Genomic DNA, 25768 nt, shown 5'->3' with positions numbered 1-25768 from the left:
CCTGCAAACCAGTTCATCTATAACATTTTTCTAGGTTCTATGTATATGCTTTAATATACGATATTTGTTTTTCCCTTTCTGACTTACTTCACTCTGTATGACAGTCTCTAGAACCATCCACATCTCTACAAATGACCTAATTTCATTCGATTTTATGGCTGAGTAATATTCCATTGTATATATGTAACACATCTTCTTTATCCATTCATCTGTTGATGGGCATTTAGGTTGCTTCCATGACCTGGCTATTGTAAATAGTACTGCAATGAATATTGGGGTGCATGTGTCTTTTTGAATTATGGTTTTTCTCTGGATATATGTCCCATAATGGGATTGCTGGGTCATATGGTAATTCTTTCTTTAGTTTTTTAAGGAACCTCCATACTGTTCTCCATAGTGGCTGTATCAATTTACATTCCCACCAATAGTGCAAGACGGTTAGGGAAGTCCCTCATTAGCTATTTTTAAAATTAATTAATTAATTATTTAAAATTTTGGCTGTGTTGGGTCTTCATTGCTGTGCACAGGCTTTCTCTAGTTGCAGTGAGCAGGGGATGCTCTTCGTTGCGGTGTGCGAGTTTCTCATTGTGGTGACTTCTCTTGTTGTGGAGCATGGGCTCTAGGTGCACAGGCTTCAGTAGTTGTGGCATATGAGCTCAGTAGTTGTGGCTTGTGGGCTCTAGAGCTCAGGCTCAGTAGTTGTGGCGCACGGGCTTAGTTGCTCCGCGGCATGTGGGATCTTCCCGGACTGGGGCTCAAACCCGTGTCCCCTGCATTGGCAGGCAGATTCTTAACCACTGCGCCAACAGGGAATTCCCCCCTCATTAGCTATTAATGCTCTTAAATTTAAACGCCTTCATCCAGATTTTATTTTTTTGTCCTTAGTGGGAGGATCGTTTGAATAACCTGACCTACTATTACTAGAAGCAAAAGACCTTTTGCTTTTATTTTATTCTATTTTTACCATCTTGTTATGGAACATGTAAAACCTACACAAAAGTAAATAGAGAAGCAGATGAACTCTCTTGTACTCATCAATCAGCTTCAACAATGATCAATTTTCTTAATTTCTTGTTTTATTTACTCATCTCTGCTGGCTCCTTCTTTCTTTGTTGAATATTTTAAGTCAAAAGACAGAAAAATATAATTTTAATTGAAAATACTTTGGTGTGAGTGTTTATCTGTTAAGGAGTTAAATATATATATTTTAAAATATATATGTACAATAAAAATACATCTACAATATCTTATCATACCCAACAAAATTAACGATAATTTCTTACCATCATATAGTACCAATCTCATGTTCAGTTTTCCTCAGTTGTCTCCAAAATGTTTTTTTACAGATTGTTCAAATTGGGGTCTAAAGAAGGCTCAAGCATTGCATTTGATTGATGAATTTAACTACATTTAGATCTATAACATGCCTTCACTCCTTTTTTTTCCCCCATGGCATTTATTTTTGGAAGAAAGTGGATCATTTGTCCTGTAGACTTTCTCACATTTGGGAGCAGGCTGATTGTATCCTCATGCTGTCATTTAACATGTATCTCTAACTCAGTGGTGCTTACCTGGGGGTGATTTTGCCACCTAGGGAATATTTGGCAATGTCTGGACATTTTTGGTTGTCATGACTGCAGGGATGCTACTGATATCTAGTAAGTTGAGGCCAGGGATGTTACTAAATGTCCTATAATGTACAGAATAGCTCTATCCAACAAAGGATTATGTGGTCCAAAATGTCAATAGTACGGACATTGAGAAAGTGCCTAATCTTTGATTTTCTCTAAAATGGCAATTAGATCTAGAGGTTTTATCAGATTTAAGTTCAGTTTTAGGGAGAGGATAGAATTCTTCACGGGTGGACTTGTGTTGTATATCCTAGGATATCATGTAAGAAATCAATAATCTCACATTTTTAGTGATGTGCAGATTGATAAATGCGTTTAGGTATTGTCAGCCTGATCCATCCATTATAAAGTTTCTAATTAACTTTTCATCTAATAGTTTTATCATGCATTGGTGGCTGCTTAAGCCCATTATTTCTTCAAAGGTTGCAAAATGGTGACTCTTCTAATTCTGTTATTTGTTCGATTATTAGCTGCAATTCTTCTATACAGAAAAGCATTGAGTTATCAACTATTTACCCTGAAATATAGTCCATACTGGAAAGGCAGGATGAACGCATGATTCTTTCCCTCTCTCAATTCTCAGAATGCCATAGTTGCTTATAAATATGTTTAAAATAGTCTTTATAAGTGTTTTCGGAAAACCCAGCTTGCTACCACCCTCTGAGGAGCGAAACAGGAAAAGAGTGTTACTACACAGACACTGTTACACCAGGCACTTGTTTTAAATGAACCCACAAGGTGGGTTGGGATGAGACAGGGATCTAGCGGGCAGCAGAGGCCACCAGCTGCTGGAGTCAGAACACCTTTGCTTTGATAACCTTTAAAAATTCCTTGCCACTGACGGTTGCTGCTTGCAGCTCTAATTTCAGCTAGATAGAATCTCAGCTGATCTGAGAAACCACATCCCCGCCATGGCTGCAGGGAGGAGCTGGGCTCTCTGGACCTCCTGGCCCTTGCTACCTGCTGCGTAAAGAGTCTCACCTCCTACTAGCAACGGGAACCTGTCAGTCCCTGTGGGTGGGGTCTGTCTGTGACAAGAAAGCAACCTCCACCGAGTTCAACTCCAGCGTTCATTCTGCGTGTTTCCAAGCGATCATTTATTTGTCTCTTTAAACGGTGTCAATATGCTATCCTGGAGAAGAGCGTGGGCTTTTAGGTAAGACAAACCTGTTGCCAAGTCCTGGTTCTGCTATTTATGAACTGTGTGATGAAACTCAGCTTCCACATCTGTAAAACGTGGTGGATGAGAGTTGCTACTGCCCAGGGTTGTTGCTGCTGAAACAGAGGATGCTGGAAGTAAATGGCTCAGTCAGGGCCCCGGCGTGCAGGGCAGTGCTGTGCAGTGTGCACGCGTGAGTGCGCGGTAACCGCAAAGGAGCGCCCCTCACCTTCCCCTGGCACAGCTTGTCCCAGCTCCAGGGCTGATGGCTGCATTCAGCTTGCCCAGGAGCCGGTCACCTCCGGACAAGTGTAGCTTGGTTGAGCACATAGTGAGCTGTGCTCTGTGCCCCCCATGTCCTCTGTGTCTGGTGAGCAAAGGAAGACCTGGGAGAAAAGTGACTTCTTCAGGTCACCATGAGGATGGGACAGGGTGGAGGATGGAATCCACCACAGACTCTTGGTCTAGGGCTCTTATTGGCTGCATTTATATTACTATTTTGTCTAGATCCCCCTAGCCCTTCCCTAACCCCTTCTTATGTTGTCTTAGTTTAAGTCATATTTGCAAACCTTTTCAGAGAATTACACATAAAATAAGAGCCCTCAGGATACATGTATACTGAAATTCCTATAATTTTACCCATCCTGGGCTTAATTATACTCTGTCTTTTGCTAATCCAAGGATGCAAGATACAAAGCCTGAATATAACTTGTATGTTTAGCTAGTTATTCATTCATCAAACATGTATTGAATATCTGATATGTGCTAGGTACTGGGCCACAGGAAAGGGGTTTGAGATAATGGGGTGGGGGAAGGGTGAATGGAGACATAGGGATGAAAAATGCAGTCCCTGCATGCAAAGAATTTTAACTCTAATGGGAGGAGTGGAGGAAATTCAGGACCAAGAAGCAAACCGCTGATTACAATTCAGTGTAATGCAAAGGATGGCCTTTACCTTGGGAGCCTTTCTGGAAAATTGATATTTGAATGTAATCTAGAAAGATGGGTCATGGCAAAGCAGGGAGAGAACAGAGTGACTGTCATTTCAGTTAGAGGGAGCATGGGGGGTTGTAAAAAGGCATGGTAGTTTTGGGGGAGTTTCCCATAACTCTGTATGGAGGAAGCATGGGCAGATAGGGTTGCTGTGGTAATGGGGCTGGGGTAGAAGCCAGGTGGTGAGAGCCACGATGCCATGGCAAGGAGTTGGGACGTCATCTTTAAGGCAAGATGAGGGGCATTGAAATACTTAAAGTAACAATCAGACTGGAGATTGGAGAGATTTGAGAAATTTGGAAGACTATCGTCATGATCCAGGCTACAAGGGAAAAAGGATTGTACTTTAGGGGCTTTCCTGGTGGTCCAGTGGTTAAGACTCTGTTCTCCTAATGCAGGGAGCCCCCCTGGGTTCGATCCCTGGTCGGGGAACTAAGATCACACATACTGCAACTAAGCCCACGGACCGCAACCACTGAGCCCGCAGACCCTAGAGCCCGCATGCTGCAACTAAGGGCCCACGAGCTGCAGCGAAGACCCAGTGCAGCAAAAATAAACAAACAAACAAATTAATTAATTAATTTTAAAAAAAAGAATTGTACTTAAGCTGTGGCTGTGGGCATGGAGAAGAAGGAAGTAACTCAAGGGACATTTAGGAGAAAGACTGGATAGGACATATGTTCAAACAGTAACCATGGGAAGGATCTACCTCGATGTTTTGGAATCAACCTTGAGAAATTGCTATGATGTGCCCAAGTTCCCACCTGGTTTTTCACAGGTTCAGCTTGGGGCACTCCTCTAAAGTCTGCTGGAAGTTGGAAGTCTGATAAACACCTATGAAGATTTTTTTTTCTTCCTTTGCCTCCCCTTTGAAAAACCCAGTGGAAAATTCAGTGTTTTCTTTGTCCTAGTGATGGGGATGGGGGGAGATGAGAAACGTGGCTATTTCCAGTGCAGCCTATGGCCTGCAAGGGAAAAATGATTGATGGGCTATGAGTACCTTCCTTCCATCCAATTTCATGCCGAGCTTTGCTGTAGCACCAGGGTTATAAGATTTGAGGCTCCTTGCACAAAATTCCCAGCCCATAAATATCTCCCCTTCTGCCTGCTATGGGAACATTTTTTCTGTTAATGTCCAAAATTAGATTAATTATAATCCTTGACGTAGGACACAAGCTCATCATTAGTCCATGCATGGCTTTCTTTCATTTCTTGTTCACAGTATAATGAACTCCTATGCATCCACCACCCACCTGAGAATGAAAACATTACCTGAAATGTATACCTCTCTTCTGCTCCTCTCCCACCCCATCTCCCTCCTCTTCAAGATGGAAGGAAAAACCCTTCTGATCTTTGTGTTTATCTTTCCTTTTTTGGTGTGTTTTATTTTGTATATTTTTATGCATGGGTTTTTCTCCCCCACATTCAAAAATTGACCCACTAAAATGAGGACATTTGAACTTGGAGAAGAGCAAATACAAAATCCTTCGGAAGAGTCTGACATCTTCGTAAATATATTTCTTTTTTAAAAATAGATTTAGTTATTTGTTTATTTTTATTTTTGGCTGCGTTGGGTCTTTGTTGCTGCCCGCGGGCTTTCTCTAGTTGTGGCGAGAGGGGGCTACTCTTCGTTGCGGTGCGTGGGCTTCTCATTGTGGTGGCTTCTCTTGTTGTGGAACACATTCCCTAGGTGCGTGGGCTTCAGTAGTTGTGGCACACGGGCTTAGTTGCTCCGCAGCATGTAGGATCTTTCCAGACCAGGGCTCAAACCTGCATCCCCTGCATTGGCAGATGGATTCTTAACCACTGCGCCACCAGGGAAGCCCTTAAATATGTTTCTTATTAAAAACCTAATTTGCGGGCTTCCCTGGTGGCGCAGTGGTTGAGAGTCCACCTGCCGATGCAGGGGACATGGGTTCGTGCCCCGGTCCGGGAAGATCCCACATGCTGTGGAGCGGCTGGGCCCATGAGCCATGGCCGCTGAGCCTGCGCGTCCGGAGCCTGTGCTCCGCAACGGGAGAGGCCACAGCAGTGAGAGGCCTGCGTACCTCAAAAAAAACCCCCACAACCCCCCATAAATCCCCCCCCCAAAAATCCCCCTAATTTGCCTTACAAAAAAAATCTTTGAGTGAAATTGAGAGTCCAAAAAAAGATATGTTTGTGCTCTAGTATGTCACCAAGCACCCTGGAGGGCAGACGGCCCCGGTTAGAGAGGCACTTCAGACTTCCGTGACTGCTGGCAAAGTGGGCTCTGACAGCCTGAGAGCAGTGCCTCCTTCCAACAGAGGGACACGGGGGGAGGGGGGGCTGCCAGCAGGTGATGCTTATCAGAGCCCAGGTGCACAGAATGGTGACGGGCTCCAAGCGGTATGGACAGAGCGTGGACTTCATGGGTGCAGCAGCTTATCCCTTAAACTGGTCAGTGACATAGGACCCATGTGGCCTGGCTCCAAAAGGGGAGCTGGTCCAGTTAGATTCTCTCTTGGGAAACTGGACTGAGAAATGCAGAAGGAATGATTTGCTAGTTAGTGGTGGGAGTTTCACTTACTTGACAAGTCAAGAGAGAGAGCTGGAGCTGGAGAGGACACAATGGGCCATGGGAAACTCAGAGTTGTACTGGAGCAAAAATGATGAGCAGTCCAAGGAGGCCAGCTGATAGCCAGACAGAATTAGATGGTTGACCAGAACAGAGGCTTGCTAACAGGAGGGCAGTGGTGGAAGGAGCCACAAGTCCTGATACTGAGGCTGGGGGAGCTATGAGTATCCAACATTCAGCAGAATTCAACTTCTGATCTCAGAAAGCCTGGTACCATCAAGACTCTGGTTCTTAGATTTCCTGTTCTCAGGTGTCCATAACCCTGTTTAATCCAACTTCCCACCTATTCTGTGCCTGCACCTGCACCTGTACCTGCACAGCCCAACACGACTGGAATAAAGAATACAATCAAACTGTCGTGGTTTAAAAATATGCTCACAAATTCTTTGATACTCCTCCCTTGAAGAGGTGGAGGCTAATTCCCTCCTTTTACGAGTGGGCTGGACTGGGCTTCCCTGGTGGCGCAGTGGTTAAGAATCCACCTGCCAATGCAGGGGACACGGGTTTGAGCCCTGGTCCGGGAAGATCCCACATGCCGCAGAGCAACCAAGCCTGTGTGCCACAACTACTGAAGCCTGTGTGCCTAGAGCCTGTGCTCCACAAGAGAAGCCACTGCAATGAGAAGCCCATGCACCGCAACGAAGAGTAGCCCTTGCTTGCTGCAACTAGAGAAAGCCCATTCACAGCAACGAAGACCCAAGGCAGCCAAAAATAAAAATAAATAAAAGAATTAATTAAAAAAATACTGTAAAACAAAAACAACAACAAAATAAATAAATAAAATCAGAAGACTTAGGGTCAAGTTTGCCATGTGAGTAACTTTGGGTTAGCCTGACAGTACAATCTACCCATAGACTTGCTGTGACTCTCTAATGGGTCATGGACTTGAAAGTGCTACCTCTATTCAAACGTAAGTTTTTACATTAGTCAGGGTTGGCCACTGGGGGGCAGTCTCAGCTAGCCTCCTAGCTGGGCTTGAGCGGATCCACCCTTTCCTGCCAGGGATGAGAGACTGGGGTGATGTGCGATCCCACAGACCTGGAGAGGGATGAGCCCACACATCTGGCCTTCCCAGCCTTCTGTTTTCTCAGGGCTGGTTAGATAGGGTTCAGTCTTACAGCTCTGGCACTCTTTGGAGTGATGGGATACTTCCTGTCCTGGGCAGACGGGGAACCCATCTTTTACTTAGAGACGACGAATGAACGCGTGGATCACAGCAGGCCATCTTCTCTCTAATACTATTTTCTTTTATTTAAAATTTTTAATTGAGATATAATTCACATAATCAAAACTCACCATTTAAAAATATACAATTCTGTGATTTTTTTCATTATATTCACTATGTTGTGCAACCATCACTGCTTATCTAATTCCAGAAAATTTCCATCACCCCCGATAAGAAACCTCATACCTATTTGTAGTCAGTCCCCGTTCCCCTCTCTGCTCGGTTTCCGGCAACCAATACTCTACTCTGTTTCTGTGGACTTGCCGATTCTGAATGTTTCATATAACTAGAAGCATACAACTTGTGGCCTTTCGTGACTAGCTTCTTTCACTTAGCATAATATTTTCAAGGGTCATCCATGTTGTAGCATATGTCAGTATTTCATTCTTTTTTATGGCTGAATGATATTCAGTTGCATGGCTGTACTACATTTTGTTGGTCTATTCGTGCGTTGACGGACATTGGGCTGTTTCCACTCTTTGGCTACTGTGAATAATGTCTTATGAGCATCGGAGTAGAAGTTTTTGTGTGGACTTAAGTTTTCAAGTCTGTTTCAATTCCCTGGAGTGGAATGTTACTAGAAGTTACTCTGTCACTCTGTGTTTAGCATTTTGAGGAACTGCCAAACTCTTTTCCAAAGTGTCTGTATATTTTCCATTCCCACCAGCAATGTACGAGAACTCTGTAATCCTCTTGACACTGGATTCACCCCATGCTTGCCTTAGAATTCTGAAATGGGAAGGCCCAGGGGAGAGACTGAAGTTAAGGTTCTGCATGACAAAGAGCTTTGCAGACTTTGTCTGAAAAGCACACTTGGGCTTTGGGGTGATTTGTCTTCCTTGCTGAGGGCACAATGCAGCCTTGTCCTTCTGGCCGAGAGGAGCCGCTGTGCATAAGCTGAGTGCTCTATCTGAGCTGCATTCACCAACGCTGTTTGCCAAGAAGAGTTCTTACTAGTCGGTGCCGGCAGGTGTGTTTCTGCCTGGCCTCATCGGCCTCTGTTGTGGATCCTGGGCTTCCTGGGTGGAGCTGGCAGTGGCTCTTGTGGGGTGTCTGAGGTGTGAAGCTGGGGAGATGGTTGACAGGGCCAGCGGGAGCCCGGCTGGGTAACGGGGAGACGTTGGCTGTCAGCTCAGGTGGGGCTGGTGAGCAGAGACGGCTCCTGGGCTCGGAAAATGAGGGCTCTCTTCCCAGCAGCTCAGACCTGTCTGCCTAGATGAGGATGAATTTGTTCATGCAGCATCTGGACGTGACAAGGGAGGTGATTTAGGCAGGTGGGGTGGGGAAGAGATTGCTAACCCCAAAGGAGACCCTTACGGAGAAGGGAAATTACCAGCTGTGCTTACTCTGTGATTAGATGGAGAAGGGCTTATTCATTTCAGTCAGCCTAAAGGGAGTGTTCCCGGGAGGCTCGGGGAGAAACCAAAGCAAGGGAAAACAATCTCATGAGACCCCTGCCTGAACATGCTGGGTCCACTATGCCCGGTATGTATCTATCCAACCACTGGGCATCTTATACCTGTGGGTGTTTATTCATTCACTGCCTTCTCCTTTTTTGTCTGTTGTCAAATCTCCCTCTGCCTCTGTCTCATGAGGACCCTTGTGATTGCATTTAGGGCTACAATAATCTCCCCATTTCAAGATCCTTAATCACCACTGCCAAGATTGTTTTTCCAAATACGGTATGTACTGTTCACAGGTTCCAGAGTTTGGGACTCAGTAACTTTGGAGGACCATTTCTCAGCCACTCCCCCTCCCAGTTTCAAAAATCACTGATGTTCCAGATCCTTAGGGTAAACCAGGCCTCGGAAATTGGAACCCTGAGAAAAGCGATTAATGCAAGGTCCCAGAGCCCATTTCCCTTCTGAGATTAGAACCCACAACTCTTATTCCCCAGGCCTTCTCTTTCTGGTCCTGGTTCCTAGGAATAACCATGACTGGCACTTCCTGAGTGTTTCTTATGTACTATTCAAAGCAAATTCCATGTACTATCTCATCACCCTTCCAAACAACCCTATAAGGTAGAGCCTACTATTACCTTTCGTTTTACAGGTGAGAAAATTAAGGGGATGAGAGGTTAACTAACTTGCCCAAGGTGACAGAGCTAATTACTGGTGCTGTTGGGCTAGATACCCAGGCAAAGGCCAAACCCTTCACTTGTAGGAGGGACACCTTTACTTGGGGTTACTCTGATCCACTCCATGAATCACCCTTCTCTGATATTTTTGTCCTTCTAGCGAATATGGAACTAAACTTTTCTGGAAGGAAAGGAGACCCCTCTAACCCCTTGCCCTCCTGCTGAGAACCAATTCCTTGGAAAATACTGGCTTCAAGCTGCCCAATAAGACTTCTCATCTCAGCTGATGGGACCAATGGGAAGTAAGCAGGGTCTTGCAATGAGATGGGGATGGATGTCTGTGATCCTAATGGATTTCTCAGGCTAATGGCCTGGGAGGGGCCCTGGAAGTTTCCCAGCCTCCAAATTGTCTGCTGAAAGCAGAAGGGGAGGGTGGGGCAGATTCATTTGCACCTTGGGTACATATCTGTTCCTGGCTGTGACTCACTTCCCTCTGGAGCAGGGCCTCAGGTGAGATGTTTACCTGTTCCACCTCCCGTTCGCACTGCCTTACAGCTCCCCTCCCCGTGGGGCGGATCTCTGACAGCACAGAGCAGCTCTGCCCTTCTGTCTACCCCACGGAGCCCTCGACCATGGCAGCGCCGGTGGCTAGAGCATCCAAGCAGCAGGCGGCAGCTGAAGGTCTTGGCTCCAACCAGAAAGCCGTGAAGTACTTGGGCCAGGACTTTGAGACCCTGAGGCAGAAGTACTTGGACTCAGGGGTCCTAGTTAAGGATCCAGAGTTCCCAGCGTGCCCACCAGCCTTGGACTACGAGGATCTTGGACCATGCTCCCCCCAAACTCAAGGCATTGTTTGGAAGCGGCCTGTGGTAAGGAGATGGGTTTGCTGTTGAGTGTCAGGATGGAGGGCCCTCGCTTCTGGTCAAAAGTAGCTGAGGGAGAAGTTATGGTTCTTGGCCCTATGTTCTTGTAACCCGTATTTCAGCCTACCCCCAGCCCTCCACTTTAAAAAACATCTTTTCAGAGGTGATAAGGTATAGAGGGAAGAGCATGCACTGGCTTTGGAACCAGACAAGTTAGATTTGAATCCTGCCTCTGCCTGTGTGGTCTTGGACAGATAATTGCTGGGATCCTCAGTTTTTTCATCTGTAAAATGGTGCTACTGGCATCTTATTTTTCAGTGTTGGTACAAGGACTGGAGATAAAGGTCAGAGCACAGTGCTTGGCACATAATAGGCGCAGAAGGCATGGTAGCTATTACATAGGACCCCTGGGCCAGTGCAAGATGGAAAAAACCAATGCTAGAAGTAATCAGTCCTGGGGTACACTATGACGTCATTGCTAAAGTGTGCAGGGTTGCGAATTGTCATTGTTCTATTGAGGCTAGGGAGTGGAGAGGTGGGGCTGGGGGTCTGTGAATACAGATGGGAGTCAGGGACTCTGGGATGCTGTCACTGATTACCCCCCCCCACCAGATCTCAAGGGCAAGGGATGTAGAACCATCCCCCCAAAACCTGGGCCCATGACCTACTGCTCTGTGACCCTTGTCAGTGATTTACCCTCAAGGATAGGAGCCCCCCACACACAGAGTGGTTGTGAGAATTGAGATAATCCTTTGAAGCGCTCTGCTCAGTGCCTGGCTCACAAGTCTCATAAGAGAACACGCTTTGCGACCCTTGGCCAGGGGGCCGTTTGTCTTCTAGACCATGATGGGAAAATCAAGCCATGGTCCTTATTTTCTTGGCAATGGTTGAAGAGGGAGGATAAGGAGAGAATAACTCCTTGGATGTGGTCAAAATCACCCTTTAACTCCAGCTATCTCTACCCCTTCTGTTTTCATCCTATCAATTTTACACAACAGTTACCACCTCTGAGCATAACTCCTTTACCCTTCTTCCCTCCAGCCCCCCATAGCCATCTTCCATGCCCCTCTGGAACCTATGTGGGTGCTCTGGGATGTTGGCAAAATCAAGGTTGGGAACCATGGTTTTATATTCTAGTGTCAAGAGTTGGCAGCCACATTTCATTTCAACAGACAGTTTTTTTAGGCCTCTGTTTTGGGCCAGGCATTGGCTATGCCCTGTTTAGAAAGGTGGTCGGGGAGAAACTGAGGAATGAGCTGGGATCTCGGCTCTGAGGGAGATTGTGGGGAGGCAGATACATGAATAAAGGATCGACATCCTGGGCAGAATGTAGGAAGTGCTAACAGGCATCAACCACGGGCATGGCAATGCGGGATGTCAGGACTGAATGATGGAAAGACTTAGGGGAGCAGAATACATTCGAGTGGAACTGAAGGATCCCAAGGAGCTTGGGGGAGGGGAGATGGATATCGGGGGAGGGGAGAAGATTTCACTCTGTGACCAAAGTCAGGTATCTTTAGCCTTTGCCTAGTTTTTCTCTTTCATTTGAAATTCTTAAAGCCCTCACCTCCTCAACCACATTTCACGTTCTCCCCTAAACTGTGTCTTTACCTAATCTCACTGTCCACGTAAATATGGTAATTTCAGACTGGAATGCTGATTTGTGCCTGTCAACAAAATGCTATAAAAGCCAGACCATGAGGTAGTAGAACCTGATTAACGTGGAACTGAAGTACTCCCATTATTGGGAGTTTTCAGATGAATAAATAAAAGCTTGTCAGAATGTACCCTCTCCATCCCCAGTCATCAGTGAAGGATTCTCACTCAGCTGCTTTTGACCAGGCTGTGCTCACACATCACACGATACATTATAGGACCCAGTTTTATCCTCTAAGATCTTACAGATTATTGAATAGACTCCTGAGTTTGTAATGACCCTGATTCTATCTCTATTGGGGATGTGCCTTGGAATCTGGGAAAACTTAGCCTGTTCCTAAATGCTTCATTTCTTTCTTTCCTTGAAGTCTCTCAGGGGCCTGTAGGAAGGTTGGGGTGTCCAGAAATGAGGTGCACCAATGAGTTCATTTGCTCTTCTTTCCTCCCCTTCCCTCCCCTCCCCCTCCCCCTCCCTTCCCACTTCCTCCCTCCCTCCCCCTTCCCCCCTCCCTCCCTTCCTTCCATCCTCCCTCCCTCCCTTCCTTCATTCCTTCCTTCCTCCCTCTCTTTCTTCTTTTCTTCTTAAATTGTGGTAAAATACACACAACATATAATTTACCATCTTAACCATTTTTTTTTTTTGCAGTACGCGGGCCTCTCACCGTTGTGGCCTCTCCCGTTGCGGAGCACAGGCTCCGGACGCGCAGGCTCAGCGGCCATGGCTCACGGGCCCAGCCGCTCCGCGGCATGTGGGATCTTCCCGGACCGGGACACGGACCCATGTCCCCTGTATCGGCAGGTGGACTCTCAACCACTGCGCCACCAGGGAAGCCCTGTTAGATTTTTTTTTACCCATATGCACATATTTTTTTTTAATAGAAAACAAGTTAATGATTTTTTTTAATATTTGGAAGAAAAAAAAAAAAGCCAGTCCAAAGGCACTGTCTTGGCCCATTTAGGTAGGAGCTAGCAGCTTTATACAAGGCTGTAGGGCTGCCACTTTGAGGTAGGTGAGCAGGGAAAGTGTAGGTCAGATGTGGGAATGGAGCTGAGTTCTCCCCTCTGTATAGGACACTTCCTGACGCCTCATTGTTTCCATCAGCTCACGGGGTCATCGTTGAGTCAAGTATTTAATGAGCGTCTACAGGGCGCAGGGCATTTTGTTAGAGTGTTATACATTGGCCTCATCCTCTCCCTGTAAATAGGGGTGTTGTCTGAATGGGTGAGATCACAGTTCCTCATGTCATTATCTCAGCCTTTGCCTTTCTCCTACCCTCCCCCATACCCGCTTTCACACCCACACACCCACACAGTATATATAGCGATAAAGAGCTGGCCGTGGGCACCACCTCCTGCTCTGCCACCCCTGGCTGTGTGACTGTGGGTAGCTCTCCTGCCTTCTCTGGGCTTCAGCATCCTCAGTGATAAAAGGCGGTATGTGCAGTAGATGTTCTCCTAGGTCTCTTCCATGAATTTTGGGACTATCACGTTCTTTCACTCTTGCTGCCACCATCTTGTGACTTGTGTTTTGCAATTGCTTTCCCGATTGGTTTCAGGAATTGTGTCCCAGCCCTCAGTTTATCGTTGGTGGAGCCACGCGTACAGACGTTTGTCAGGGTATGCTAGGTGAGTAACTGGGGAGAGTCCTGTTTGATTTGGGAGAGGGCAGGCGTGTATGTGTAATGAGTAACGTCAGATTACGCTGTTAGAGTTGACCGACTACATTATGTCTGTGACTTATCCGTATGGGTTTGTGTTTTGAGACCGTACTCTCCATTCTGGGTCTGGAATGCTGGAACTATATTTGGTTCCTCCTAACAGGAGATTTTCCATAGGCTCATTTAACCCCTTTTAGTGCTAGAGTCACGAGCCAGAATTATAGGCACGCAGTAGATAACCACGCTGTGCTGTGTTTTGATAGTAGTGACCTTTAAGTGGATGTAATTTGCCCTGTGGAATGGCCATGTCTATATAATTATGGGCTGTCATGATACATGCTCTTAGCATGAGTAAGAAAAGAAGAATCCCAGCTTTCCAGCCAAGCTTCTTTCCAGCCCGGAATCCTGGGATTAAGAACCTTCACTTCCCAACCTTTCATATTCCCTTCAAATCAGGCTTAGTTAAGTTGAGGAAATAATTTATTTTGTACGTTCTAGCCTTAAGTGTTGGAAACCGAGGTTCTCCTTGATAGCAGATCAGCACCGTTGATCTCATAAGCCCTCCTGATCCCAGGGCATCACAGTTTCTTCATTGAGTGGGACAACACTGTCGTTTCAGGGACAACACGGCTCTGAATTGAATTTGCTGGGCTTCCAAATGGCCAGCCAGTGACAGCTGCAGGAAATAGACCTGGAAACGAAGGCAGGAGGAGACAAATCCTATTTGCTGAAAATTAGCCAAACAAACAAAATCTCAGCATCCATGCGGCACCAATCACCCTTTATCCTTCAGGAGATTTCCCCTCCATCCTTTTTCTCCTTGTTCCTCCTGTTCTCTTGAGCCTGTGGGAAACTTTTATGATTTTGAATCACCGGCATTTATTTTAAATGCTTCCAATGTTCTCTCCTTTGACGAGTATAGCCGATATCCCCTTAGCCAGAGCTCATGGTGCGTGAGCACAAAGCAGTGAGAACGATTCGGGTACCACACAGACACGAGCCCTGTTCCCTGAAAGCCACAGTCTCCTAAGCCTTTGTGTGAGGGCTCACACAGGGGTAGCGTTCTGACCTTTTATTGCTCTGGATGACTGTGCTGTACCTTTTTACTTCCAGCTAAATATTTAACCTAATTTAGCACATGTCTCAGGGAAACACAGCTTCTAATCTATGCTTTTAACAGCTTCTTGTTGTAGATGTTTTGACTTTGGCAAAGGTATTTAATAAGTGTCTTTTAATTGATCAACTTGGATAGATCTTCCTTTGAATAGTTTTAAGCTCAGAGAAAAGAAGGGTTCCCAAAAGAGGCCTGAGCGTTACCATGGTGAGCGTGCGCTGCTGATGGAGCCTGCAGCTAGAGGAGCAGTAAATGAACCTGACTCTCCGAATCCAACTCACATCAAAGTGAGGGGGCCACGCCGTGGAGGCTGCTCCGGGTTAGCCCTGCTGCAGTGGTGGTTTTTAATGAGCAGAGCGGAAAGGGGTTGTTGAGTCCAATTTCCTGAAGGATGCTGGGTACGGGGCCGGAGGGCCTGTGGACCAGATGGAGCCTCAACATGTATCGAAGTGGGTGCCTGCACGCCAGGCCTGCAACTCAGCACCAGGGTGGTTGCCAGGAGCTAAGTGACAACAACCTGTGTGGCCTGTGAGTCTTGAGCTCGGTGGCATTAATGATGGGTGGATCGTGGCGAGATTAAGAAGAAAACTTCCTCATCAGAGAACCAGGGGGTGTCATGCTGCACCTGTTGAATCAGGGTGTGACAGGGATTCATGTTTTTCAGTGCCTTTCAGGCTTGACACAGTCCAGCACAATGCAGTGGGGTCTGTTCCAGGTTTAAAACATCTTTGTTATGATTTTTTATTTATTATTATTTTAAAAATTTATTTATTTTATTTATTTATTTTTGGCTGCATTGGGTCTCCGTTGCGGTGCGCGGGCTTCTCATTGCTGTAGCTTCTCTTGTTGCGGAGCACGGGCTCTAGGAGCGCGGGCTTCAGTAGCTGTGGCATGTGGGCTTCAGTAGTTGTGGCTCGTGGGCTCTAGAGCACAGGTTCAGTAGTTGTGGCGCATGGGCTTAGCTGCTCCGCGGCATGTGGGATCTTCCCGGACCAGGGCTCGAACCCGTGTCCCCTGCACCGGCAGACAGATTCTTAACCAGTGTGCCACCAGGGAAGTCCTGTTATTATTTTTTAACAGTTGATCTATATAATGAAAATGATGTCCTTTACACAGTTTTGTGTTACCGTGATTTTATTATTATTTTGAATACACACTGTTCAAAAATGAAAACAACTGAAAGGTCCACCGTGAAGGTTCAGCTTCCTGTCTGTCTCCATCTATTCCACCGCTTGCTGTCCTGGAACCTTTTTTTTTTCCTTATCCTTTCAGTGTTTCTTCATGCAAATTCAAGCAAGTCTAAATACGTATTCTAATTTGTATCCCCTTCTTGCCTTGAAGGCAAGCACACTGTAAACATTGTTTAGCACCTTTCCATTATTTGTTATTATTTTATTAAATAAAATGTCTTGGAGCTCTTTCCATGTCAGCGTATGAAGGGCTTCATTCCTTTGTAACCACTCAGAATATTGCAGTCCATTGCAGTGCGAAGTACCAGTTGATTTAGCCTGTCTCCTACTGATGGACACGTATTATTTTCTCTCTTCAGCTATTATACAAAATGGTGCAGTGAATGTCCTTCTCCGCGGTAGTGTGTGTGTGAGGGTTTTTGTCAGCAGGTTTGAAGTGTGGCTGCTTCAGCCACCACGGAATATCTTTCCCTTCTATTTGATTCTCAGTGCTTAGTGACCTCATATTCAGTCCCACTATCACCACTGTCTTATCTACTCTGAGGAAAGGGCCCGGGACAATCATTTACACTTTAGTGTGAATTTGAGTCAGTGGGCTACCAGAGGATTTGTATATTGAACATTATCTCCAGAGCATGAAAGAATTGTACCGTTACATCTTTAGTTACACCAACTCTCACTAACTTATTTCCTTTTGGTATGAATGCAGACAATGAAGCACAGTAATAGAAATCATGGATTATATTCATATTACATTACAATTGTTGCAAATAATTCAAAATACCACATATTCATCATTACCTCATAATTATGGTGCTTATTAGTCGCCACTCCAAAACTTTTATATAGAATGTTAATAAAGAAGTACGAACCTTACCATATTCTAATGTTAAAAACATATTTTGATAACTATTTCAACGTAATTATATTATATATATACAATGTATTTCTCGCCAAGCCAGGCTTCATCCTCGCCATGTGAGCCCCTTGCCTCCCACCAGAGCCTGTGCTCATGTAGAGTCCAGGAGCTAACTTTCTTTGGAGACATTATTGTAGGAAGAAAGACTGGGAAGCCTGCAATGCTAAAGTTTCAGTTGCTCCAGGTAATTCTTACTGTGTAATATGACTTTCTGTTGAGTGACTCAGTCTCTGCCTGAGGGCGGTGTGGTTTGCCTCCACAGAAGTAATCAAATGGGTACCTGTTGATGAAACAGCCCCCAGATAAAATCCTTCCCTGGATCCCCAGGCCTGGAGTTCTTCACCCGGACACACTGAGGAGGGGTTCCCTGCAGCTGCAGCCTTACCACGCTTGGTCTTCCTGGCAGAGCCCACGCTCACCAGATCTAGCAAGGGCCACACACACAGCATCCCTCCAGTGTGAGGAGATCTCAGGGCCACACCATAGTGAGAGGGAATAAGTTGTTAAGTGTGGGATTATTCCCTGTCGGGCACGTCTGCGGTGCCCACTTCCAGCGAAGGCTCATGGTTGGCACATCACACAGGGAACTGCAGGCACCTCGCTTGTCCCTCTGCTGCCTGTCCCAGCACCGTCTGTCTCTCCTTTGCATGTTGGCCCATGCGTGTCCCTCTGAGGCCTCTGTGTCCACAGAAATAGATTCTGTCCCACCACGAAGTACATGCTTCTGGCTTCTTTCACCCGATGCGGTAAGTCATGACTCTGGACTGGCCAGGACTCCTTTAGTCACTGGCTTCAGAAGTTCAACCCAACCAGCTTAAAGAAAAAGGAGAAGTTATTGGCTCATCCCACGAGACCATGGAAAGGGAAGGGCAGTGCAGGCCTCGAGAAGCCTGGATCTAGGGATCTAGGTGTTCCTGGAGCTCTCTCTGTTTGTTCTGTCTCCACTCCACCGTCTTCCATGCCAGGCAGCCTTCACGCAGAAGGAGAGATGACCACTAGGGTTCCAGACTTCAACTTGGTAGTATTGCAAACCACCTTTGATTTTACAAATCTCAGAAAAAGTCTCTGATCTGGTGGTTGGGATCTTTGCCCACTCCTTGGGTTCAGTTATTTCAGCCAGAGGGGTGAGGTACCATTTGATTGGCTCAGCTTGGGTCATGGGCTTTGCTCTTCTGACTGCCAGGCTCCCCCCAAACCACAGGGGGGTTCTCCAAAAGAAGGGGGCAGTGTGCAGTGGGCTGACAGAACGGAGAAAGTGTATCTCAATATGCCAGTGGGGTGGTGGGGACCAGGTCTGGCCAGACTGTGCTCTCCCCGCCCCAGGTCACCTTGGTCCTGCCATCTTCTCCCTGCCCCTGAATCCATCACCCTGCAGTGCTCCGGGACATGTCCCTCCCTGAAGGCTGCTCTCTTTCTCTGGTTCTGTGCTACCAGCAGTGCCTAATTCAGCACCCCGGGTGCAAAGAGCCCCCCAGGGAGACCTGGGTCTTCATGGTCTGCCTGTGGCTTCACCACCTCAGTTTGCACAGCTGTACAGTGGGCTTGTAATCAAACCCAGCCTGCTGGGTGGTAGTGATGAGTAGAGAATTGACACGGCTCCTCGTCCGCCCGGAAGTGGGCACTGCGACGGGCAGAAGGGGTTGTAATAACCCTGGGAGCCCTGCCTGTGTGCTCCATGGGACTGACTCTCTTCTGCATCTCTATAATCCACCATGCCTGGGGTGTAGCAGGGCTCCGTGAATGTTTACTGGACTTCTGATCTGTTACCTAAACCCTTTGCCTTGTATCACTATTAAATCATGAAAACAGGGGTATCTTAAATCAGAGGCTACTTGTGTTTTTTCTTCCTTCTTTGCCAATATCACTCTTGGCCATCAGGCTGGATCAGGTATTTCAAATAAAAAAAAATCCCATCCTGGGGACTCCTCTGGTGGTCCAGTGGTTAGGACTAGGCACTTTCACAGCAGGGGGCACGGGTTCAATCCCCGGTTGGGGAACTAAGATCCCGCAAGCCAGGAGGCACCGCCAAAGGAAAAAAAAGAAAAAAAATTCCCATCCTGAAGGTGACTACATGTCTTTATTATTTTTTATTTATTTATTTTTGCAGCACGCGGGCCTCTCACTGTTGCGGCCTCTCCCGTTGCAGAGCACAGGCTCCGGACGCGCAGGCCCAGCGGCCATGGCTCACGGGCCCAGCCGCTCTGCGGCATGTGGGATCTTCCCGGACCGGGGCACGAACCCGTGTCCCCTGCATCGGCAGGCGGACTCTCAACCACTGCGCTACCAGGGAAGCCCTCCCCTGTATTTTTTATTGTTTTGTGTTGGGTGGTAATTGCTAATAATAGGAGCCTTATTGAAGGCTTTTCTCTGCAGCCGGCACCAAGCTAAGCACTTTCATAGATTATCTCCTCTTTATCTTTATAACAACCCCAAGAAGTAGCAACTGTTTTATGTTATTGCCCTGTAAGTAGGTGCTACTAGATGAGGTAGGTCAGAAGGTGAACCAAACGTTAACAAGGGGTGGGGGAGGAGTAGTGAAGGCAGATGGAAAGTGGGGATATGAGGAGAGGCTAAGGAGAAGCTGTGTGTGGTCTCAGGGGAGGAGAGAAGGCTCCTGAAACTTCATGATGGTCTTGCCCAGGAGTCTAGGGCGCAGTATTTCATATAGGGGGATAATCCCATTTGCTTCGGCTTCTGAGGGCTCTGCAGGGTGTGGAGAGGCAGGAAGCTAATCATCCTGCTGCACTAGACCTGGCTCGGACACTGACTGACCTTGAGACGTCACGCAGCTGCTCAGGGCCTCAGCTGTACGGATCTGGAAAGTGGGGATTAAATGCCCCCTTCACCCGGTACAGAGCCTGAGAGGCTCAAATGTAGGAAGACACTCTCCTTTTTGGGGGGATGCTGACGAAGGGGGGGCCTTATGTGATTTCAGGGGAATCCTTGGAGGGTGAAGGGCTGAGCTTCGGGTGCCTTTTTATTTTCATCTCCATTTTGAAAGAACGCACCCGGCCCAAAAACTGTTGCATTAACCTACTTCGGGATTTGGCAGGATTTATCAGGGGCCAGGCATGCACGGTCCATTAGCCCAGAGTACATCTGCAGGCTCCAGGAAGGTGCAGAGAACAGGCACTTTACACGTAACTCAGAGCGGGAGGTGGTAATGCTGAATGGAACCGGGCAGAGCAGGGTCCACTGTGACTTGTGAGTGTGACTGGTTCCCAGACGCGTTTCCTTTGACTCCGAGTCTGTCTGAGGGAAAGAGACCACTGCAGACAGAGCCCGAGAGCCACCACCTACTAGCCCAGGAGACACTGAGGCTCCTGTTTAGCCCTGGATACGGGAAGGCCACTGGAGTTGTCCCTTCTGAGCAGAAGTGTCGCTTATCGTGGGAGACTTTCTGAAAGCTCGTCTCAGACAGCGCCTCTGGAGTCCCCGTGATCTAAAACTGCTTTCACCTTCCCCAGGAGCCCTGCCTAGGGAAGTGGGGAACTAACTAAATTTAGTCCAGTTCAACTTAAAACTTTGTCCAACCCAGTAGTTGAAACAGTCTTTTCTGGCGTAACTCGGTCCCTTTTGGGAAGGGAAGACTCTTTAGTCCTCCAGATTCTTCTCCTCTGTCCTCTCCTCCCCAAGATGGCCATATGGGGCCTCCTGTGCACTGGCCATGTCTGCTGAAGGGGTGGTTGGTCTGCTTCCTGCCCTGCCTTCTGGTGGCATCACACTGGTGGCCTCTGTCCTTTAGTTGCTGAGGCCACAGGGGAACTCAGGGGGTTTCCTGAGTGTCAGCCAAGCACCTCTGTCCATCACGGCTCACCACGCTCTTAATTCTGTGGGGGATGCCCACGCCTTCTCTGGTGCAGAACTTCTCCCCACAATGGTTTTCTCTCTGAGTCCCACCTGGGGAGGGTCCAGGAGGCCCTGTCCTCTGGGCTCACCTCACCCCATTTGGGCCCCTCCTCCTTGCTCTGGACTTTTGAAGCCCACCTCTTCCTGCCCATCTCTCTCTGCCCTCCCTGAAGCTGTATTGGCAAGTGGGGTCAGGGTAGAGGGAAGCTGGCTTACCCACAGGGGACCATTAATCAAGATACTCAAGAGGCCCCCTAAAAATATGTCTGCTGTTACATGTACATCCATGTGCATCTTTTATATTTTTTATGTCCTGATGTCCTCTCTTCCAACTGGAGGTTGATATTTATGTATATTCTTAAACATCTCTCTTGTTGCAAATAAGTCCTTTGTGCTTAAATGATCCTATACAATAAACTGTGAGGTACAAACCCATTTTACAGATTAGAAAACAGGATTGTAAGAGTTAAGGGTTGGCTACAGGTCACTCAGCAGACAAGTCAGGGCCTGAGGATTTAAACCCGGGCTTTCTCAGGGCAATGGCCATGTTATTTTGACTTTTCTAAGCTTGTGGCTCCCCGAGGGCAGGGACCACGCCTTTTACGTCTCTCTTGTCCCAGTGTCCTACATGAGCAATGATTGCTAAATGCTGGTGAGTGGTGATGACATATAAGAACTACTTCCCAATCCTGAAGGAAGGGAACCTCTCAAACATATGTTTTCCAAGGAGAGTTGGAGGCTGGTATGAGATAGGGGAGATTTACAAATGATTCAAAGAGGACAGGAATGTAAATGGAGTGTTCTGCTAGGATGTAGGGGATATGAACATGGCTGATTCACTCACTCCCCTCGCCCTGTGCACAGCCCGGCTAGCCTGGGTAGGCACTGCTCCAGGGAGTGATGTGGCTTGGGGGAGCAGGTAACAATAATCTCAGAGTGAACAGGAGCCCTGAGGATGTCAAAAGGCCACTGCAGAGCTGGAGCCAGATGTCTATCTGTGCTCCAGGGCTAAGCCTGGGGAGAGGGCAGAGGGGTGTCTGGGATGGAGGCTGGCTGCAGGAAGGGGGCTGGGGGGATCCAGTGGAAATGATGTCGTCCAGTTTCAGAAATGTCTAGCTTTGCCTCTGCTTGTGGAGGTGAGGGCTGGCATCTCTATGATTTGCAGGGAAAGAGGAATGGCAGAATGACATAGCTTAGAGGGGTGCACAGGGGGTCAAATGGTCACTCTTCCAAATCCAGGTGGGTGGGCCTGAGTCTAATCATGTTACACCCGAGGTCTTGAGATGAGCACATGTTGGAAGCTGGGTAAGATGACACCCTACTCTGGCTTGGATGCTGACCTTGATGAGCGAGCCAGAGCCTTCCTTTGGCTGTTATAATTTTCTTTAACCAGAGCAGACAGGAGTGAGAGAAGGAAGGGGGAAGCAGAAAGTGGTTCCCAGAAGACTCTAGGAGTAATAGACTAAAGAAACATCATTATCATTCTTGTCACTGACGTTTTCATACTGCGCAGTTGTTGAAAACCGGAGACTTATGCAAAGCCGTTTTGTCCAACCTCCCTCCAGTGCAGACTTTCCTCAACCCCTGATTTTACTGTGGTTGTTCTGGCTCATGCGGAGGAATGATCCTCCATCCCCCAACCCAGGGGATGTTTGGCAATGTCTGCAATCATTTTACGCTGTCACACTGGGAGGCAGGTGCTGCTGGCATCTAGTGGGTAGAGGCCAGGGATGCTTTTGAACATCTGTAGTGCACAGGAGAGCCCACAGCACAGAATTATCCAGACCAAAGTGTCAGCAGTGCTCAGTTAGAGAAACCTGCTCCAGCTGGATACGCTAATGTTATAGGAGCTTTGTAATTTAATTTCTTGTTCAGTTTTAATATTTTTTCCTTTTTTAATTGAAGTATAGTTGATTTACAATGTTGTGTTGTTTTTGGCTGTCCAGCAAAGTGAGTCAGTTATATATATATATATATATATATATATATACATATATACTCTTTTTCAGATTCTTTTCCATTATGGGTTATTACAAGATATTGAATAGAGTTCCCTGTGCTATACGGTAGGTCCTTGTTGTCTAACTATTTTATAAATAGTAGTGTGTATCTGCTAATCCCAAACTTACAGGAACTTTATTAACTAAGATAGTAGCTCTAAATTCTCAGTCTCGTTCTAGTCTTTAAAAAATTTTTACTGTCACATTTCTTTTTTAAAAAATTAATTAATTTATGGCTGCTTTGGGTTTTCGTTGCTGTGCGAGGGCTTTCTCGAGCAGGGGCTACTCTTCGCTGTGGTGCGCAGGCTTCTCATTGTGGTGGCTTCTCTTGTTGTGGAGCACGGGCTCTAGGCGCACAGGCTTCAGTAGTTGTAGCACGTGGGCTCAGTAGTTGTGGCACATGGACTTAGTTGCTCCGTGGCATGTGGGATCTTCGTGGACCAGGGCTCGAACCCATGTCCCTTGCATTGGCAGGTGGATTCTTAACCACTGTGCCACCAGGGAAGCCCCTGGTTCTAGTCTTATACAGTATTAATGTATGCTGTTTTATCTCTCCCTGTTCGAGATATCAACTGCAAAATGGGCTAAGCCATGAGACTTTCTTGCTGGTAATTAGGATATGAATTGTCAGGTCCCATCTGACACTTTGCTACCTACATGACTTCGTTCAAGGAAGCATTTTGTGCTGGGGCCTCCAGTCAGCTCTCGATCTAGCCTGAGAGATGGGAATTGTCAACAAAGCCAGCACGGCCGCAAGTGTGTGTGTATGTGTTTTAATGTCGCCAAAATGGCAGGAACTGAATGCCGAGGACTGGAAAAGGCAGGTTCACCCACGGGAGGGAGGGGAGGAGGGAGGCTTTGGTGATTGCTTGGCACTGATGTGCAGAGCGAAAACAGCAGCCTGAGTGTGAAACACTGTAGCTGCCTTACGGCGAAGAGGGGACAAAGGAGGCCTCAGCTGTGGCAGAACATTAAAGATGGATTTTTGGAACACAGGCACACATTAGCAGGTCAGAATCTTTGCGTTACATTCAGATGTGCAATCATCATGGCATTCTTTACCTTCCTCGACTGCCCTCGGCTTGCTGGGGAGCTCTAGTTTACACTGACCATGAGTTGGGGGGAAACGTCAACTAGCCAATAAAAGGTATTTTCTGCCTCTGCCTGTTTCGGGCTCTTGTCTCTTTTGGATAAATATTCCTCCTTCAGCCACTCTGTTTGGGGGCTTTCTTGCTTCTTCAAGGCTGGCCCCTCTCCGGCCTCCCCAGGACAGTGCCTGCATGGAAGGAAAGGCTGAACGTCCCCCAGCCTATGGGAGAAGAGTGGCTGGCCCTTGGGTGCCCGCTGCTGTCCTCTGGGTCCCGCTGGTCTCCTGGGACTAGCACGTGGTATGGTCTGTTCTGCTGGTGCTGTCGGGGTCCAGTGGACCTTCCCTGGCTGACCGAGGCCCGACTCAGTGCGCTGTCACGCCTCGGGCCTGGCCCTGAGCCACGCGGTCGCCATGGCCTCTGTGGTGGGATTGACGTGCCTTCTCCCTGCGCTCAGCTCAGTCACTATCTGACGGCAGAGGGAGACTTGGGGGCGCCCTTTACCACCTTCTCTCACCTTCTCTCCACCTGAGCACTCCGTGTTGCCATTTTTATTCTGCTCCCACGTGCCCCGTGGGAAGCAGGGCGTAAATCCTCTCTGCTTCGGCTTCTCTTTAATCTCTCTGTGGTTTTTCTATTGTACCTGCTCCGGCCATTGTTCAACCTCAAGGTGGAAGAGGGGCGATGCAAGCAGTTCCAATGTCTGACCTTTTCTCCTTTTTCCCGTCCTCTCTCCTTCTTGTAGTCCAGAAGCATCTCCACTTCCCCCCTGATGTCTGGAAAATTCTCTTAAGTCATAGCCCAAGTTCTTGCTACCTAGGGTTTGTCATAACACTAGGTGTTTAGATCATCAAGCTTTGATAACATGTAAATGGAATTTTTGAATTTAGAGTTTTTTGTTTTTTTTTTTAAGAAAACCTGACTCAGGATTATTATTTCTTTCTTTCTTTTCTTTTCTTTTTTTTTTTGCGGTACGTGGGCCTCTCACTGGTGTGGCCTCTCCCGTTGCGGAGCACAGGCTCCGGACGCGCAGGCTCAGCGGCCATGGCTCACGGGCCCAGCCGCTCTGCGGCATGTGGGATCTTCCCGGACCGGGGCACGAACCCGTGTCCCCTGCATCGGCAGGCGGACTCTCAAGCACTGCGCCACCAGGGAAGCCCCAGGATTATTATTTCTTGATTGGCTTAAAACGCGTTTTTGACAGAGCAGAGCAAAGACTTCATTGTAGTCGCTGGGGTCTGCCTGCTGTTTACTAGAAGCCCTGAAGCCTGCTGATGCAGTGGGTGGGGAGATCGAGGGGAGCATTATTTCAGTGGAGTAAAAAAAATAAATCCACTTATTACTTTAATAAATGTTAAACCCATTACGTATATAACCTGAAGAAGGAGTAGGAAGAAGAAAACTCAGCTGGTCGCAGACCCCCGGTAAGGTCAGTGACGCAAAACCCTCCCCTCCAGCTCCCTGGTCAGCCAACACTCTAACCAGGACCCGCCCTTGCTGGAAAGTGGCTGGAGAGGCGGGCATTGTCCATCAAGACTCTTTCCCAGCTTTTTCTGTCCACCTTATTCACCACCAACTTTAGATCAAAAAGCCTCTCAGTTGCCTTTGGAAATTAAACTTATGCTCAAGGTCCAAGCCATGTGTCCACGGAGGAGAACGTGATGAATGTGTACAAGCATCCAGGCAGATCCTCAAACACGTTTCTGAAATGTTTTGAGTGACGGCATAAATGTCTTCCCAAGAGAGCTCT

At 47.4% G+C, this 25768-nt stretch overlaps 1 protein-coding gene across 1 annotated transcript in view; it reads left to right on the top strand.

Annotated features, from left to right (window-relative positions):
• Positions 1–10313: 10313 nt before the first annotated feature.
• Positions 10314–25768, top strand: part of CAPN8 (calpain 8) — a 62809-nt gene continuing 47354 nt past the window's right edge. Inside the window, 2 exon segments of the mRNA XM_029226885.1 lie at positions 10314–10550; positions 13757–13826. Coding sequence (XP_029082718.1) covers positions 10314–10550; positions 13757–13826 — 307 coding nt within the window.

This window comes from Monodon monoceros, unplaced genomic scaffold (assembly GCF_005190385.1).
Source record: "Monodon monoceros isolate NGI ecotype Baffin Bay Population unplaced genomic scaffold, NGI_Narwhal_1 Super_Scaffold_18, whole genome shotgun sequence".
Lineage (NCBI taxonomy): Eukaryota > Metazoa > Chordata > Mammalia > Artiodactyla > Monodontidae > Monodon > Monodon monoceros.
Note: the sequence above shows the minus strand (reverse complement) of the source record. Positions and strands in the feature narration are given on the sequence as shown.